The sequence below is a fragment of the Antechinus flavipes genome, chromosome 2 (assembly GCF_016432865.1).
Source record: "Antechinus flavipes isolate AdamAnt ecotype Samford, QLD, Australia chromosome 2, AdamAnt_v2, whole genome shotgun sequence".
In the NCBI taxonomy this organism is placed as follows: domain Eukaryota; kingdom Metazoa; phylum Chordata; class Mammalia; order Dasyuromorphia; family Dasyuridae; genus Antechinus; species Antechinus flavipes.
Window position 1 is genome coordinate 403,893,558 of NC_067399.1, and position 18,013 is coordinate 403,911,570.

Genomic DNA, 18,013 nt, shown 5'->3' on the forward strand with positions numbered 1-18,013 from the left:
ATGTCTCTGGCTCGACCCTTTCTCCTTCTGAGTTATCCCCTTGTCTTTTTCACCTATCCTATCCTGTTTCTACCACTTCCTATACATTCAATTTTGTCCCTCCGTGTGATTCTCTTTCCCCTTCTGTCTTTCCTTTCCCTACAGCACTGTCTAGCCATATACACTTTTAAGCCTATCACTCTTCTTAACTCCTGTCCTTCTGTCCCATCATTACATCTGTCCCACTATCCATGTTTATCTGTCCCCTCTGCCCATCCCATCTATCTCTTTCCATCACCTCTATCCCTCTGTGTCTACATTTGTACTTTCATCTATGCCTTTTGTTTCCTTCCCTTCTGTCCCTGGATATTTTTGCCCAAATCTCTTTTCCTGGGTCCTCATCTCTTCAAGCTCTCTCTATCCCACTGTCCATTTCTTCTGTCCTCTCCCTCTGTCCCTATCAGCCCCGACCCATCCCTTTTGTCCTTCTGTTTCCATATGTCTGTCCATCCCATTTGTGCCTGCTCATCCTACTTGTCCCCCTGTCCACCTCCATTCTGCTTGTCCCTCTTTGTTCACCCTCATTTGTCCTATCTATCTATCCCTCCTGTAACTTCTGTGTCCGTCCATCTGTCTTCCCCATCTGTGCCTCTGTTCAACTTGCATCTTCCTCTGTTTATCCCTCCCGTGCCTCTGGATCTGTCCGTCTGTCCACCCTATTTGTCCCCCAATCCATCTTACCTATCTCTGTGTTCCTCTGAACATCTCTCCTGACTCCCTGTATCCTTCTGTCTGTCCACTCCAGCTGAGTCTCTGTGCATCCGCCTGTCCCTGTGACCACCCTCCTCTAGGTCTGCCTGTCCCGACTGCACCGCCTGTCCCTCAGTGGCTCCGTCCGCCCCCGCCCGGCTCTGAGCAGCTGCTGGCCCGGGGCCGCGGCTCCTACCCCGGCCACCAACTCTCCGGCTTTGCACTTTCTCTACTTCGGACCCGTCCCCGCAGAGTCCAGGAAGGAGCCGGCCTCTCATGACAGGCGGGCTCCGCGCCCAATGATCACGGCAGCCGAGGGATCCGGCCACGCCCCGTGCCTTCTAGTGACCAATGGTGACTCGCGGGCGGGACTTCCGCCGCCGCCGAGGCCGCCGCCTCGGGGAGAGCGGGGCAGCCCAGTGGGCGCCGCTGGGCTCGCGGGGCTCCGGGGGCCGCGGGTTCGAGGCCGCGCCGGGCCCGGGCGCGCTCAGGCAGCGGGAGGCCGGGCCCGCGGGCGGGGCCGGGGGGACCGCCTCGGCGGGGGGACCGCGACCGGGCCGGGGTCCCGGGGGCAGGGGCTCGAGTTCCCTGTGAGCGTCCCCGGGGCCGGGGCCGGGGCCATGAACGGCTTCAGCACAGAGGAGGACAGCCGGGAAGGGCCCCCAGCCCCGGCCCCGGCCCCCGCACCAGCCGCTGCGCCCGCGCCCGCCCCCGGCTACGGCCAGAGCTGCTGCCTGATCGAGGACGGGGAGCGCTGCGTCCGGCCTGCCGGCAACGCCTCCTTCAGCAAGAGGATCCAGAAGAGCATCTCGCAGAAGAAACTCCGGCTGGACATCGACAAAAGCGTGAGTTCCCCAGCCCCTGCCGGGGAAGGAAACTGAGGCCCAGAGAGGGCAAGCGACTGGCCCAAGGTCACACAGCCCGCGTGCGCCGTGTGCCCGCGCGGCGGAGCCCAGGCTAGAACCCGGAGCTCCTTCCGAGCCTTGTTTCCCCCACCCCCATTACCATCACCATCACTATCATTATCCCCATCCCCATCCCCACTCGGCTCCCCTCCCCAGGTGAGTGGGGGAGGGAAGGGATCTAGAGCAGGGACCCCAAGCTGGAGGACAGATGTAGCCTCGAGCCCGGACTTAGGCAACACTTGAAATCGTCAGAGCAATTGGTTGGTTTCTTTTGTTTTGTGCGTTGTGAGCACTAGCATTTAGGAAGGGGATCCGGACGGACCACCAAGGGATTCCCATTTCTATTCAGCCCTTATGATCAGCTTGCCCAGGTCAGCGAGTCCTCGTGAGCTCATCTGAGGGGGGTGACCTTGGCTAAGTCATCCCCGTGTTTTAATTCATCAGAAAACCGAGGAGATCAGGACCCGATTATTTCTTAGCCCCCTCTCGTTGCAGTCTATTAGGAGGAGGGTAGTGGGCTTTCTTTTCTTCAGCTTCTAACTTTTGCCCCATGGAGAACGTGTGTGTACACACACCCCGAATTTTTCTTGAAGTCAAGTTGCTCATGGATCAACCCCGAAATGGTAAGGCTGCCTTGAGAGGAAGGGTGATTTCGGTTGTTTATGGAAATGGAGCTTACCAAGATGGGGCTAGAAATAAGGCTGAGGTCGCTTTGGTTTTATTTGTTTTTCTGAAGAGTGGTTTTTACAATGAATGGGAAAGGAAAGAAAGCGAGAGCCTTTCTGGACAAATGTTTTTCTACTTAAAGGCCTCACCGCTGTTCCTTGCTTGCACCTCTAATGTATTTTATTCTGTAGATTGATTCCTTTCCTTAACCTTTCTTGTGCCTGGAACCCCTTGGATTACGGACCTCTTCTTTGAATAATGTTTTTAAAGAAATGCTAAATTGCAATTTGAGGTTAGTGAAAATAAAGATTTAATTGTTTTCCCAACCAACCTTAGTTTGAAAACCTCTATCTTGATTCTTTATGTTCCTTAGAGAGAGGTTTTCCAGATCACTGAAGACAGTCCCTAAATTCGTGTCACCTTTGACCCTGGGCAAGTCCTTTAATCCCTCTCCCCACACACAGTCCAAAACTGAAATTTGCAGAGCAATTAACCAAAATGCTTTGGTGGAGTAGAAGTTTTCTCACCCTCCCTCCACCCTGCAAATCTTCACCATCACAACAAAAAAGCTTCCAAGCTTTTCCCTCAAAACATACTAGCTAGCTTCAAAAAAGCAGTTCATCTAGCTATAGCATTTCATAGTGTACAAAGCACCTTTTGCTGCACAGAGGTATAAGGTAGATAATGAATGTGCTGGGGTTTTTTCTTTTTTTTTCTTTTATTTATTTTTTGAATGTGCTGATTTTTAACCCCATTTTACACATGAGAAAATTGAAGCCCTGTGTGGAGGAGCGCTGAGCCCGAGGCCACTTGTCTGGGAAGAGGTAGAATCAGCAATGAAAGCTGGGGCTCTTGATTTTCTTCTTCAAGTACTCTCTGAATAGCTTGTGCTACATCTTGCAGGGTTATAAATATTTTTTAATTGAATGAATGGGAATTTAAATTTGATTACAAAGACGCTTAGGGCCTCCTACCTGATTGTAGGAAACTTGTCTGCAGGAGGTTCTAGTTTACAATTCTAGAGATGTTCTTAATTGGTTGATAATGAGTGCTTTTTAGAATGTCATCTGTTGTCAAGTTTAGTGGCAGTTTCACTATTAAGGAGTCAGATTTGTTAAGGAGACTAGACAGGGTCGACTATTTAACATTCAAGAAGTCTAAGTGAGATGAATGAGTACTTCCCACAGCTAGTAAATGCAGAGCCAAGAATTGAACCCAAGTCCTTTCACATCAAGTCCAGTCCCTTGTTCTACTGTATCAAACTGCCTCTCATCTAGAACTAAAGGATTAGCCAAAAAATGAACTATCCCCCATTATCAGCTAGGTTTGGGCTTTTATAAATCCTTTGTAAAGCTGTTTAGCAATTGCAGTAATAGTGCACTTTTGAAATCACAACTTATATTTACTATAGCTTTTAAATCCATTGACATCTGGATGCTTTTACAATTGGGTTGAGACCACAAGTCTCCTCATTGATTTAGACTATTTGGGGGTGATTTTTCTTTATATTTGGGGAATAAGAAAAAGAGGGTAATGAATTGCAATTATCTTGCTAAAAGTAATACCTCCTCACCTCTCAAATGGTACTTTTTAGGAACAGATTCACTAGCAATTTTCTTTTCAAGGTGGTGTCATTTCAGAAAGGGATTCCATTTTCTTCTCAAGAATGAGCAGGACTTCAGTGAAAAGTAACAGCTGTCTTGCTAAAAATCAGATTTGCAAATAGGAAAAAAAAATGAAGATAAGGGGGGATACTCTTTCCAAATCCCAATCAGTTGAATTACAGAAAATCTGTTCTTGTTAATGGTTAAAAGCATATGCTGACTCAGTATTTATAGAATTGTGGAATGTCATAGCAAGAAGAACTTTAAAACATAGAATACATTGAAAGGAACCTTAGAAACTATCTAGTTCAACACCTTTATTTCTCACAGATAATGAAAATGAAGCCTGTAGAGGGTAAGTGACATCCAAGGTCATGTCAATACAAAAGTAGAAATTGTGTTTTAATAGCCTCAGAAAGCAGATGATTGAAGCAATCTTTACATAGCTTTTTATTTTTTATTATTGATGTGTTGGCAGTGTTCTTTATTTCAAAAGTCACCTCTCTTTGGCATATCTCTGCTCTTTTGAAGGGAACCAAGTGGTGATTAGCATGATTCAGTAAAAAGAAATATTGTTGAATTGAAAGGACTCATAAACTTTAGGCTGTTTGACTAGGTAGCTTAGTAGAAGTAGCATCCTGGAACTATGAAAGGCACAGTTTTATTCCTAATTCTGGCAAAAAAAAAAAAAAAAAACCTCTTTCTGGACCTCAGCTATCTCCTTTGTCCTCTTAGTTGACAGTTGGACTAAATAATCTCCTAAGGATTTTCAACTTTTGATTTTCCACAATCAAGTTCTATTATGACTCAACTCTAATTTTTATACCCATGTGCAACTCTTGGAGGCCATGTGGTATGGTAGAAAGATTTGAGTAGAAGGACATGTGGTTTCAAATCCCAGCTCTGTCATTAGTTAACAATATGATCATAGACCTCATTTCACTTCTCAAACCTTATTTCTTTTTGCCATCTGAAAAATGAGAATAATACTGGTGCTGCCTCCTCCCAGAGATGTAATTGAAGTTAATGCTTTGTAGAAACCAGTGTTGTAGAAATATGAATTGAGCTCATATTTTCTTTCATTTTTAGTGTCAGTTAACTAGAAGAATAATACCTTCCCTTTCTTATTTAGATGGACCATTGAGGAAGAACTACGTGTGTCTCTGAAAAAAGGAATCATGTATTAGAATGCCATTCATTTATAATAGACTTTGACTATAAAGATATTACTTGAGACTTCCTATATCTTGAAATATTTTAAAATAGTTGAGAGACTTTAAATTATTGTTGTCTACCTCATTAGACTGTAAGGTCTTTGATAGTGAATGTTTACTTTTTTTTTTTTCTTACAAAATATTTGGCATGTTTTTTTATGAAACATACAAAAAAATCCTTTTTTTTTTTTTTCAAAAACATTTACAAAATACCTACCACAAAGTAAGTGCTTACTAAATGCTTCTTAACTGATTCTTTAAGGCTTTAGGATTGTAGATTTGGAGCTAGATCTTAGAAGTCATCAAATTCAACTCATTTTACAGAGGAAGAAACTGAGGCCCACAAAGTTTAAAAGATTTGCCAAAGGCCTTACATTTAGGAAAGAACACACCTAAAAGAGGTCTTATTTTGCTTTGTATTTATTTTGAATTTTTATTGTTATTTTTTGGAAGGACTTTTTTATATTTGTTTTATCTACATATATTTATGTATACACACACATAAATCCCTCCTTTCCTCTACCCATATAGCTACTTTTTAAAATAGTGAAACCAACTGACATCTCTAGTAAAGGTTCTTTTTTTCTAATAAAAGGGAGAGCCTAGTCTGATAAAATATGCATTATTCTATACCCTATCTGTCTTATTCTGCAAAGAATGAAGAAAAAGAGATTTTCTCTTTACCTGATGGCCAGATTTGATCATTATAATCAGATGGTCAGGTTCCTTCTGTTGTTCTTCCAATTAACATTGTTTCTTTTTCTGCTTACTTCCCTCTGAATCAGTTTATTGAAGTCTTTCAATGCTTTTCTGAATTAATATATTCCATCTTTAACAGCACAACCAAATGCAGTCCTGCCCAGTAACTTTTAATAGACAAAGTACTGTAGGGGCCAAAATAAATCACTCCACCCATGCTTAAACTTAAAACTATTTATGACCAAAGGATCTAACTCAATAAAAAAAAAAAAAATGTTCATCCAAATAAATTGCCAGTGTTTATTATTTTCTCATTGAAAAGTGCCAAATTTATTGTGGGCTGATTTCATATCCGTTTACTTTCATCTTTTAACTAGCAATCCAGAAAGTAACCTCCAATTCAAAAGTGTCCAATTAAAAGACGAAGAGAACATTTGTGCACCATCTGCTTCAGTGTCAATAATTCTAAGTAATTTAGAGAACCGCTCATTTCTCTGTGGTTTCCCTCGGCTAACCCTGGGGTTTGTTCTTTAGCAAAATCAGATCCCTCTCACCATGACTACTGCTTCATCCATCCTTGTATGGAGTCATGGCTTTGGGCATTTGAAGGGAGCAGCATGCTGGAGGGGGAAGTAACCTAGACTTGAAATATCTAAAGTCTCAGAACTAGAATATTTAGTCTCAGCTCTAGCATTAGTTATCTTTGTGACATTGTTTGAATCATTTTGCCTCAATGAACTGTTGCTTTCTCTTAAGAATGGGGTTAGTAAGCCCTGCTCTATTTAGATTGTTATGTGATTTAAATGAAATGTTTGCATAAAAACTCTGTAAGGCTATATAAATTGCAACGTAAAAAAAAAATCAAACTGTATCCATAAAAAGAAATATCACAAAATAAGTTTTTGGATCAGCCACTAAGTTTTTCCTCAATAACATAAGGTTTTTTATCTTTCTTTATAATTTGATCTGTACATGATAGTCAGAAACGTAGTCTGAGAATTATAGAGAATCAGAAACCTTAGAGTTTAGCCTAAATTCCCTTGCTTTTTACATGGAGCAGCTGAGGCCCAGTATGGGTAATTTGATAAAGATTTCCCTTGTATTATAGATTTCAGATTCATACATAGAATGAAATTTTAAGAAAATTTGGCTACTTTCTCTTAAGTAGGTATTACTCATATAAAATATCCTAACTCTGTCACCTAGAACATCTTGCTCACTCTTTTCAGGTTTTGTTCATTCTTCAAGGCTAACTTTTTGATTCCCGCTTCCCCCCCTATCGTGCAAACTCCTAATACTAATAAATCTTGCTGAAATCTTTTTTTGTCACATTCTTCTCTTATTCCAAAAAACCTTCAGGGGCAACTCTGAGTAATTGAAAGTTCAGTAGTGATCCTAAATAGCAAGAAGGCAGGGATGTCGCACACTCAGTCACTGATCAGTTATATTCTGCTCAATTGTTTTCCTTTGGTATAAGAAAGGGTTCAGTTTGGGGGCAAGGGTGGAGCATATCTAGAAATTACTATACTATAAAAACAAAAAGTATCAATAAAACTTAATTAAACCACAAAACCTTTATTGGCTTGCTATTGTCAACAGAATAAAGGACAAACTCCTCCACCGGCATTGAAGGCCCTTTCATGGTTTGGCTTCAGTCTCATTTCTAAATATATTTCCTATTGCTGGCTTGTTTGACCCTCTTTCCCAGCTAAACCAGGCTCTCCATTGTTCTTAGAATATATCCTGTTCTTTTCCATGCCCTTGCTGTTCACCACATCTGGAATGATGTCTTTCTTCTCTGACTAATCCAATCCTGTTCATCCTTTATATCTCCTTTCAAGTCCCACCTCCTGCAGGAAACCTTAATAACAATATTAATAATGATAATAGCTTTCTTACAAAGCCTCCCTTGACTACAGCAACTCACATTTCTCCCTTCTTTCAACTCAACGCACTCATTATTTGGCATTTATCACTGACTATCTTTGTAAACATTTTGAAAGTGCTTTGTGAAAATGTTAAAGTAGTATATAAATATGAGTTATTATTACTATAATGCAATATTAACTGTGTATCTTATCTCTCCAACTAGATCTTAAATTTCTTAGGGTAGGGACTGTATGTATTATACTTTGTAGCTCCCCTGGTCCTTTTCCCATAATAGGCAATGGATATACTGTCAATTAATATTCTGGGTACTGAGTCTATTTGTATTGCAGTGTTAACTGGCAATTCACTTTAGCTGTGTTTGTTTCCCTCTAGGTAAGACATCTGTATATCTGTGATTTTCACAAAAATTTCATCCAGAGCGTACGAAATAAAAGGAAGAGAAAGACCAGTGATGATGGTGGAGATTCTCCTGAGCATGAAACAGACATCCCTGAGGTAGAGATCAGAAAATGTAAAGGATGAATTGTTTCCAGTATATATCTTAGGCCTTATCAGAAGTCTATGGAATATTTGACTTGGAAGGGACTTTAAAGCAAAAAATGAGAAAGATAAGACCTTTGGGGTCATCTAGTCCAATCCCCTCATTTCATTTTGTAGCTTAAGAAACCGCAGAAAGAGGTAACCTTCAAGATAATATGGCATAAACTTTGGCAGAGTTTTGACTAGAACCCCAGTCTTCTGACCCCTTTTACTATCTAGACTACTTTTTAAACCTTATTTTTATTAACACTTTTTTTAAATATCACCTTCATTCCCTTTTCTCATTTAGTCTTTCCTTGTAACAAAGATTTTAAGAGAAAGAAAAAAAGCAGTTCAGCAAAATCAGCTAATGCTTTAGTCACATCTGACAATAAATGCAGTATTCCACACCCATAGTCCTTGCCTCTTTGAAGAAAGGAGAGAAATGAATTTTCTCAGCCACCAGGCTGTCTTTCTTTTAAAGACTTTTAGGATAATTCATAAAAAGTGCTGCATAGAATTTCATAAAGCTATTAATTTTTGCCTCTTAACATTTTGGATCCTGTAAGTATCCCCAGATATAGCCTTGAACCAGAGAAGCTATTTCATTTACAATAGCTAGAACTCACAAGAACTTTTCTATCTAAGGGACAGCATTGCCTCAAAGATGTCTACCTCTGTCAAAAAGAAAGCTTTAAACAAGTGCTCAGGAAGGAATATTGGATTTTCTTTCTTTCTAAATTGTTTTCACTTAAGACTTAAAAGAAGTAGAAGCGTTTAGTACACATTGTATGTCTGGTGCATGAATATTTCATAGGGCACTCCAGTAGAAATGATTCTGCAGGAATGGAAAGAGGAAATAGTCTTTTATCTGCAGATTTTACAGAATGTCAGCACTAGAAGGGACCTTGGAGATCACCTGGTGCAGCTTTCTTATTTTACAATTGTAGAAGTGAGGCATTACAAAGAGGCAATGACTTAGGCAAGGTCATACAGCAGGTAGTAATGAAGCTGACCAAATCTTCAGACTTATGGAATTTATGTTCCCCTTCTTGTATCTTTTCCAGACCCAGTTTATACTGTTTCTTTTGTTCTTTCCCTTCTTTTTTTTCTTTAAGAACTGATGTTCCGTTTTCAAAATTCCCTTCACATGAAAAATTTTGATGAAATGGTCTAGAAAGAAATAAAGGGCTTGAGTCCCTCAAACTGATGACTCATTTTGTATGTTGTTGTTTAGTCATAGCTGACTTTCTGTGACCCCAATTAGAGTTTTCTTGGCAGAGATACTATAATAGTTTGCCATTTCCTTCTGTAGCCCATATTATAAGTAAGGAAGTTAAGACAAACAAGGTTAAGTGACTTGCCCAGGATCACATACTGTTAAGTGTCTGAGGCTAAATTTGAACTCAGGAAGACAAGTCTTCCTTTCAGACCAAACTCTCTCTTCACTGTACCAACTACTTGTCCCTCTCCATCTATTCCGGAGTAGATAAATCAATCCAATTTTTCTGAGACATCAGTGTTTCTTATATTGTGTTATTTGAAAGGGGTATACCAAATCCACCTTGATTTTTACCATTTAATCATTGGTAGTGACTCTTGCCCTAAGCATATGAAGATCTTTCAGAGTCTTTAGATGTAGAGAAATGAGACAAGCCCTGCCTTCAAGGAGCTTACATTCTAATGGGGGGGCAATAGTGGACAGGGAAGTGCATTTTTGGACTAGGTTGTGAGTGGAGCTATAAGGCATTTGATTTTCATATCCTTTTGGGTAACAGGAGTACTGTTGGTTTGATTGTTATTCCCAGAACAAGAGGTCAAAAGCAGGGAGAAATAGGGATGCAGGGCAATTGGTGAGATGCCCTGTAGGTCCAAGGTTTTTTTGGTTGATGGTAAGTGACTAACTTCATTCTGAAATTAGGATAGAAGTATGCCTAAAACAGAATTTGAGGATACAATTTTCACACTTATTTCTTCTTCATTCTATCTTTTTAATCTCATCAAGTTCTACCATTTCTTTCTTTGAGATTGTCTCCTTGTTTCACCATTTTTTCTCTGTTCCTAAGGTCACCACCCTAAGATGTATTATTCTCATCACCTCACATGTGGATTACTGCATCATATTCATAACTGATCTAACTTTACTCTTCTCCCTTCCAGTCCAACCAACACATAGCCATCATACTGAACTTCCTAAAATACCTGCTGTTTTCTGCATCTCCCTTTTCTGAAAACTTGCACTATCTCCTTCTTGCATCAAACCGCATGCAACATGCCATCCTCTACCCATGTGCATTTGCATAGGCTATTGCCCAAGCATTGCATGCACACTTTCCTCTTCTCTTGCTTCCAGGCTCCTTATCTTCTTTCAGAGTTCAGCACAGATGCTATCTCCTCTTTGTAGCCTTTCCTGACTCTTCAGTGATCACCCTCTGAAAGTACTCTCTTCCTACTCCAGATCTTCCTAGGGTACTTTATTTAAATGTCTTCTTTGCCCTCAATACTTTACCTTTTAATATCAATAAAAGATAGCTGTGTGTGAATAGAGTGTTAGACTTGGAGTCAGGAACTTTGGGTTCAAATCTTCTTCCATATACTTCATAACTACGTAAATTAGCCAGTGATACAAATTTTTCTCGGCCTTGGTTTCCTCATCTTTAAAATGGAAATTTTAAAAAGCACCTTCCTTTTGGTGAGAATCAAATGAGATAGCATTTTATCTAATTTCTATTATTATTATTATTATTATTAATGATGAATCAACAAGCATTTACTCAATACCTACCAAATGTCAGGAATCATGCTAGGGCCAAGGCATAGAAAGACAAAAGTGAAACAATCTTTGCCCACAAGTAGTTTTCATCTATAGGAAGAAACAACTTGTACACATATGTAGTATCAGATCTTTCTCCACAGACTATAAATTCCTTGAAATTACGAAGAGTTTTCATTTGTCTTTTTATCCCTCGCACCTAGTAGAATATTTGTTAGTACCTGATTTGTATCTCATAGAACAATGTCTGGATTATTGATTGATATTTTGCAGGACTTAGTAGGCCCTTATTCAAGCCTGTGTCTGCCAGACTTTACCCTACACACCCAACCTCATCTTCCATTTCCATTCCCGTCCCACTCCAAAAAGGCAGGGTTTCTCTCTGCTCTCTTTACCATGTACTATGTCTTCTTCATCCCCCTCCAATTCTTCATTCACTTCCCTTCTTTAAACTCTACTTACGCTATCATAGTGCCATGAAGTCTGTTTGACCTTTCCAGCCCTAATGGTTCACTCCCTTTCTTTGACAATCAGTACTAAATAGTATAGTGCTAAATTGCTTGCCACTCTTTTCTATCCCCAATTAACTTATGAATCCATTGAGCTACCATTTCTTATATTTCTTTTCTAGCATTTCCATAATTTTCTATTAGTATCCCCAGCACTTAGCCCAATGTTTTACACATAGTAAGAGTTTAATAAATGCTTCATTCATTTATAACTAGCACAATGCTGAGCAGATAATTAAATACTTGTTGATAATAGTTTCTTTATTGTTCTCTCCAGGTTGATTTGTACCAGTTGCAAGTGAATACATTGAGGCGCTACAAAAGGCATTACAAGTTGCAGACCAGACCAGGATTCAACAAGGCACAGCTAGCAGAAGTATGTAGGGCAATGGCTTTTGAAAATAATAACCTTCACATTCTTCCTCCTGACTTCTTTCACTAGACCCTGCTGCATTCTCTGATAATAATTGTATGGTTATCTTTTATCATCCTCAATAAAAAGGATCCTTTTCTTGAATTAGTTCCCCTCTATTTCTCTCCTCCCTCATCCCTGCCCCAGTCTCCCATTCCAAACTTCTTTCTAGGACTGTGGCTCTTTGCATCTTTGTTTAAAAAAAAAAAAATTCAATGTTGAAGAGGCTTCAGCCAAGAAAAGATCACATGACTTACTTAAGACACACAATTAGTAGTGCCAGAACATGAACCCAAGTCTCCTGATTTTTCATTGTAATGTGGTTATGGTTGGTTATTTGCATATTTCTATATTCTTTCTCTATAGCCCACTATGCTGTCATAAATATGCCAATAACTTAACATAATATTTTTAAATCATTATTGTACTCTTGTAGATACTTTTGTGGATTCTCTCCTATCCGTTCCCACATCTCCTCTCCCCTTCTCTTTTTTTCCTATGTCCTTTTTTCTAGGTGTCCTAGGCCCAGCAGTCAATTCTAGATTTTCTGTTGTCTCATAAAAGCCAGCAGTCTCACTTCCTTTTTATTCTTTCTATGGAAATTTCCTCATTGGCTTTTTCGATTTTCCCTTTACTAGTCCTCACTAGAAATCCAAGTAAAATACATATATTGTGTTCCATTTATTGAAACAGATTTTAAGTCTCTTGGTGGAAGGAGTATGGGATAAAGAAGAAACTTGTATTCACTAAACTTCAAAACAAAGAGTAATCAAGAATCCAGTGAAAAATTGTAAATAATTTATGTGCCTGGTAGGCACTAGGGGAGATGCAAAGTTTATATATGACACTCTTTCCCCTCATGGCTTTTGTAGTCTATGGTTGTTACATAAATAACTAATAATATCAAATAATACACAATAAGCAGAGAAATGCTTCCATAGTGCTATTAAAGGGTGAAGGTATGCATCATTATTGATTAAGGGGAATCAGTGTGACATGACATAAGACTAAAAGGATAGTATGAAATTTTATTGAAAAGGGCTTTGAATGAGTTTGAATTTGAATAAGCCAATGAAAAGACGGGTTTTTTCCTCTTTCCATGTTTCACAAAGAATTGTTCAGCTTCTTGTTAGATAAATTTATGGATTTAGAGGCTCAATTTATTCAATTGGAAACTTATTTCAACATCTAAAAAATTGACATATTTACAAAGATCTATGAAAAGATAGGGAGATGTTCTTGAGTGAGTTGACAAAAGTCCCATTACATTTAATGTAATCATTTAAATGTGTTCTCCTCTCTTTCTCTCTCTCTTCCTTCCTCCCTCTTTTTCCATATATGTGTATGTGTACATGTATATATATGTAAATGTGTGTGTGCAAAAACATATGCATATATATGTGTGTGTATTTATAATAACTCCTTTCTCTGATACTTAATGATTCAAAAGCACTTTTTTCACACCTTCCCTTTGAGGTAGTAGTTTTATCTTCATTTTAAAGATGAAGAAACTGTTTCAGAGAAGGTATAATAACTTATCTAAGGCCATACCATTAAGTGGCAAAGCTGAAATGTAGACCAGATCTTTTGTGACTATTCTTATCCCCAAAACCATAGTCTTCCAGAAGGCATCTTCCCTTTGTTTCCCAATTCAGAACACTGAGTAAATTGACCTTGAAAGTTACTTACTCATTATAGAGAGCTATTTTCTCATATTTAGGTATCCATCCTTTATAATACTTTGCATAGGCTCTCAGTATGTATTTGTTGTAGTAAACTCAGTTGAATATGGAGAACTAACATCATTCTCAGGAGTATGTATCCCTAGGGTAGCCACCATCAGCAAGGTTTTTACTGTCCTAGTTCACTAAACCAATAAAAAGGGAAAATGTATTCCTGACACCCTGCATTAAAGCTAAAAATGCATCTTCCTGCAAAAATACTTGTTGATGGCAATCAGGTATCATTGAAATAGTTCTGTTAATATTCTTCACAATCATCTAAAAATTATAGCTCCCCTTCACATCACACTTAAAAAGTTACAAAGAACTTTGCACAAGTGGCCCTCATTGGACCCTCACAATAGCCCAGTAAGGTGGATAGTGTAAGAGAGGAAATATTCCCAAAGAGGAGAGGTGGCTTGCCCAGTGTTCCACAGCCAATAAATGGTAGAGTCAAGATTCAGGCTAAGAGCTTCTAGCTCCAGACCTGCTGTACCATAGCTCATTTAAAATGTCAGCTAAATTTGTGTGAGCTGGCCAGGAAGCCCAGCCTTCATTTTGTGGAACAGTAAGTCTAAATGGCCAACATTAAAAAAAAAAAAAAAAACTTTTGAAATATAACCTACTTTTAAGTGGGAAATTCCCTTTTGTGAGTTGTCCTTAGAAAGAAGATTTTGTTGCTCCAATTTGTGAATTAAGTGAACCCTTTGTATTCTCCACATAGACTGTCAGCCGTCACTTCCGGAACATCCCAGTGAACGAGAAAGAGACCCTTGCTTATTTCATCTATATGGTGAAGAGTAACAAGAGTAGACTGGACCAGAAAGCAGAGAGTAACAAGCAACTGGAATGATGAAGAGTTCGACTGTCAAGAAATTAAGTATAATACTTAAAAGACTGGTGATACCTGGTACATTTGTACCTATGAAGACTGTTAAATTCTACTGTAAATTTAAGGGAAAAAAGTATGAATGATGGAAGAATTCAATTTTCAGTTCAGTTCAACGAAGATTCATTAAGCGCCTACTAAATATGTAAGGCCTTTTGTGGCCAGGAGTAGTGTATTCTATTGCTTCCATGTGTGTATAGAAAGACTTTCTTTTAAGACTGGATTGAGAAATAAGAGTCAAGTACTCTTACATGACTGTGGCAGGCTATGATGCAGCAGATTACAGCATTAAATCATTTCTTCTGGAAATGTGGGATCTAATAGGTTATAAATCAAACAATTCAATAACTACCCTAGAGCCAGATGGCCATTGTGTTGGGACCTAGCCATAGATACCAGGGAAGCAGCAGTTGAGGATTAAGGTGCATGGGCAGAAGGATGTCTATAACTTCATGTAACATGCCCAGGGCCCAGAAGTCCCCCATTTTTCACCAGCTTTGCAGTTCACTGGAGTCAGCCAACACATCTTTCTGAACCCATTGGAAATCTGTTTCCACACCACCAACACAGTGCCTTGCCTGGAGTAGGCACTCAGATAAAGATCTGTTGGTTCATTAAGCACCAAAAATACCAAATGTGAACAGCTGCCACAGATCTCTTCTGTTGGATTGGTGGGAAAGATTAGTGTCATGCTTCAGGTAGGAGTTGGATTGGATGACCATCCCAGGTCCCTTCCCAACTCTAAGATTCTGTGACCTTATTTTGGAAAGAGTGAAAGGAATGGAAGTATTTGGTGCAAGTGTGTATGTGTGAGTGTGAGAGAGAGTGAGGGAGTGAGTGAGAGTGTGAGTGGGGGGAGGGAGGGTGTCGGGATGATTCAAGCCAAATTAGGATTTCAGGGCAGTTGTATTTGTTGAGCAATGTTGCATTTCTAGAAATATTGACAGGAAAACCCTTACAACTGGTGTTGCTATCCCTGATAGGCACACAGCTATTTTTGCTGAAGCTAGGAGTTAGGACCTATCCACCTTCCTTTCTTAAGAGCAAATTCATTGGCCAAACAGGAGAGTCCTTCAAAATCACTGAGATAGTTTCCACTCAAAACAAAATCAGTTGAGGAACAGAAAATGTTTGGGTTTTGGTGTTCATGCAGCATTGTCAGGCTTCCAAAGGTGTCTACAATAGAGCTTATCATACCAGTGACCCATCTATGTGCAGTTTGCTTCTCCTTGATTGATAAAATCAAGCCAACTAATTTAAGCTTAGTAATTTACCCAGTATTTGACGTACTAAAGGTCAGATTCTTCCCATATGATTGTATGTCAAAGCCAAGGGGTTTTTTTTTTTCTTAAAGTTTTATGTTTGAAAGTATGCTTTTTTGCAACTGGCTATAATCAGGATGTTGGGGGGGGGGGGAGGAGAAAAGCTTGGATTTTAAACTTCCGAATTTCTTGATTTTTGTGTTTTATGGACAGCTGCCATGGTGTCGTTACTTGGTTTTGACACTGAAATCTTAACCTTAAGCAGTCAAAAGTATCTTTGCCCCTAAGACAGAATGTTAATATATGCACAGCAGAGACACCAGGAGTGTAGAAATGAGAGAATTGTTGCTGGGTGGTTTTACAAAGTTTTGGAAGATTCAGTGGAGCAGAACCACATAAATATCATCTATGGGTCACTCCCTACCAGGAGCACTTCTATAACTCAATTGCAACACGTTCCCTTAGCTGGAAAGCTTTTTACCCACATCCAAAATGCATGTTCCAAAAAAAATCCAAGCATTTTTAAATACTGTAAATGAATGTATATAGACTATACTTTGGATCTTGGGGATCTTATTTTAATGTGCTTCCTACCCAAAAGAAGAGGGTGAAGTTTGCTCCCTGAGGGCTTGCATTCATTTCAATTCCATGTATATTTATTCATAAGAATGGGTCACAATTGTATTAGTGCTTTGCCATATACAAAGCATCTTCCTCACAACAAAACTAGGAAGTAACTAGAGCAAGAATTATCTGTATTTTACAGAGAAGAAAACTGGAGGTGAGTGACTTGTCCAAGTCACCTGGGTGACTAGTCCATTAGTGGTAAAGTGAGGACTCAAACAAGGGTCTTCAAGTTGCAAGTGTAGCACTCTCCTTCCTACACTGTGCTGCTTCTAGCCAAAGGATTGTTGGGGTAGGCATTGTGAAAGACCAAAAGAACCCACACTGCTGGATAACGTGTGCTTCTTTCTTAATGAGACTGAACCTTTTCCAAGAGACTGCGTCAAACCCTGATAGACCCTATCAGAACTCTCAGTACTGTCCCTCTCATTCATTACCTAAAGGAGATATGTTCCCTCCAGGCGATAGTTGGTGGGGTGGTTGGGGGCGCTATGGATTAAAGCAGTATTTGAATGCCCTCTGTGAAAATGTTGGTATTTCAAAGAATAAAATATCTCTCTAATTCTCAAACTAAAATAGTGAAACATGCCATTGGTTTTAGTTTTGGTTGTTTGTGTTTTAACCTGATAATCTGTTTTTTCATTTCAATAGTAGTACATTTCTTTCCTAGGGAAAATGATGTCAGATTCCATCTGTTCAAAGTGTGTTTTTAAGGATGCTTTTGTTTTTCACAGAAATCGAAGAGGAATTTTCCTCACTATCATTTGAGTCCATTGTGTACCAAGAATGGTGTTGTTTTCCCTTTAAAAAAAAAAAAAAGAGAGAGAGCGAGAGAAAGTACTTTAATGTTAATAGAAGATTGGAGCAGCTAGGTGGTACAGTGGAGAGAGCACCAGCCCTGAAGTCAGGAGGACCTAAGTTCAAAGCTGGCCTCAGACACTTAATACTTCCCAGATGTGTGACCCTGGGCAAGTCACTTAACCCCAATTGCCTCAGGAAAACAAAACAAAAAAAATAGAGGCTCAGAATTTTTCTTCCACTGAAAGAGGAAGGATGAAACTCTCAGCATTTAGAGTTTTCTGATCATCAGACAGATATGTTTCCTCATTGAACTACTCAGATACTCATTGTCAACTCAGAATTACAAAATTGAAAAGGACCTTACCGCCTAGTCCAATCTAGTCCAAAAGTAATCTCCACATTGTATATCGGAGAAGTGTTTATCCAGACTCTTCTTGAAGACCTTATTTATGTGCCTTGGTCTTTCCTTCCATTTCTAATACATTAATACATTATTGAGTGGCTATCCCTGAAGTCCCTCAACAACTTCCTATCCTGGGAGAATTAGTTGGGATATTTTAAAAAGCTGTATCATCTCTATAAATAACTTTGATTTGGGGATTTGTATGGTGTTTTGGGCTTTTTTAGACCACTTGCCTGTCAAGGTGACTCACCTTCTCCTTTTTGTATCTTAAGAGTGCTTTTAAATGGTCATCCTAAGGCAAAATGAATTGGAAACCAAAAATTAGAGCGATGATGGAGCAAATGTAGCTGTCTTTGTAAGGTGGCTTACAAAATTTTGTCCCCACTCTCAAGG

General features: G+C 39.4%; 1 protein-coding gene across 1 annotated transcript; it reads left to right on the forward strand.

Annotated features, from left to right (window-relative positions):
• The first annotated feature begins 1,251 nt into the window (after positions 1-1,251).
• SAP30L (SAP30 like) lies at positions 1,252-16,992 on the forward strand. Its single transcript, XM_051978761.1, has 4 exons — positions 1,252-1,574; positions 8,080-8,202; positions 11,786-11,884; positions 14,366-16,992. Exons 1-4 carry the CDS (start codon positions 1,350-1,352, stop codon positions 14,492-14,494), a joined length of 576 nt encoding a protein of 191 aa, XP_051834721.1. The 5' UTR covers positions 1,252-1,349; the 3' UTR covers positions 14,495-16,992.
• Positions 16,993-18,013: the final 1,021 nt, after the last annotated feature.

Bases quoted from the DNA above. Each gene is read 5' to 3' on its own strand.
- SAP30L (XM_051978761.1), top strand. From the start codon at position 1,350: ATGAACGGCTTCAGCACAGAGGAGGACAGCCGGGAAGGGCCCCCAGCC. The intron at 1,575-8,079 runs GTGAGTTCCCCA...GTTTCCCTCTAG, and splicing joins GGCTGGACATCGACAAAAGC to GTAAGACATCTGTATATCTG. The intron at 8,203-11,785 runs GTAGAGATCAGA...TGTTCTCTCCAG, and splicing joins ATGAAACAGACATCCCTGAG to GTTGATTTGTACCAGTTGCA.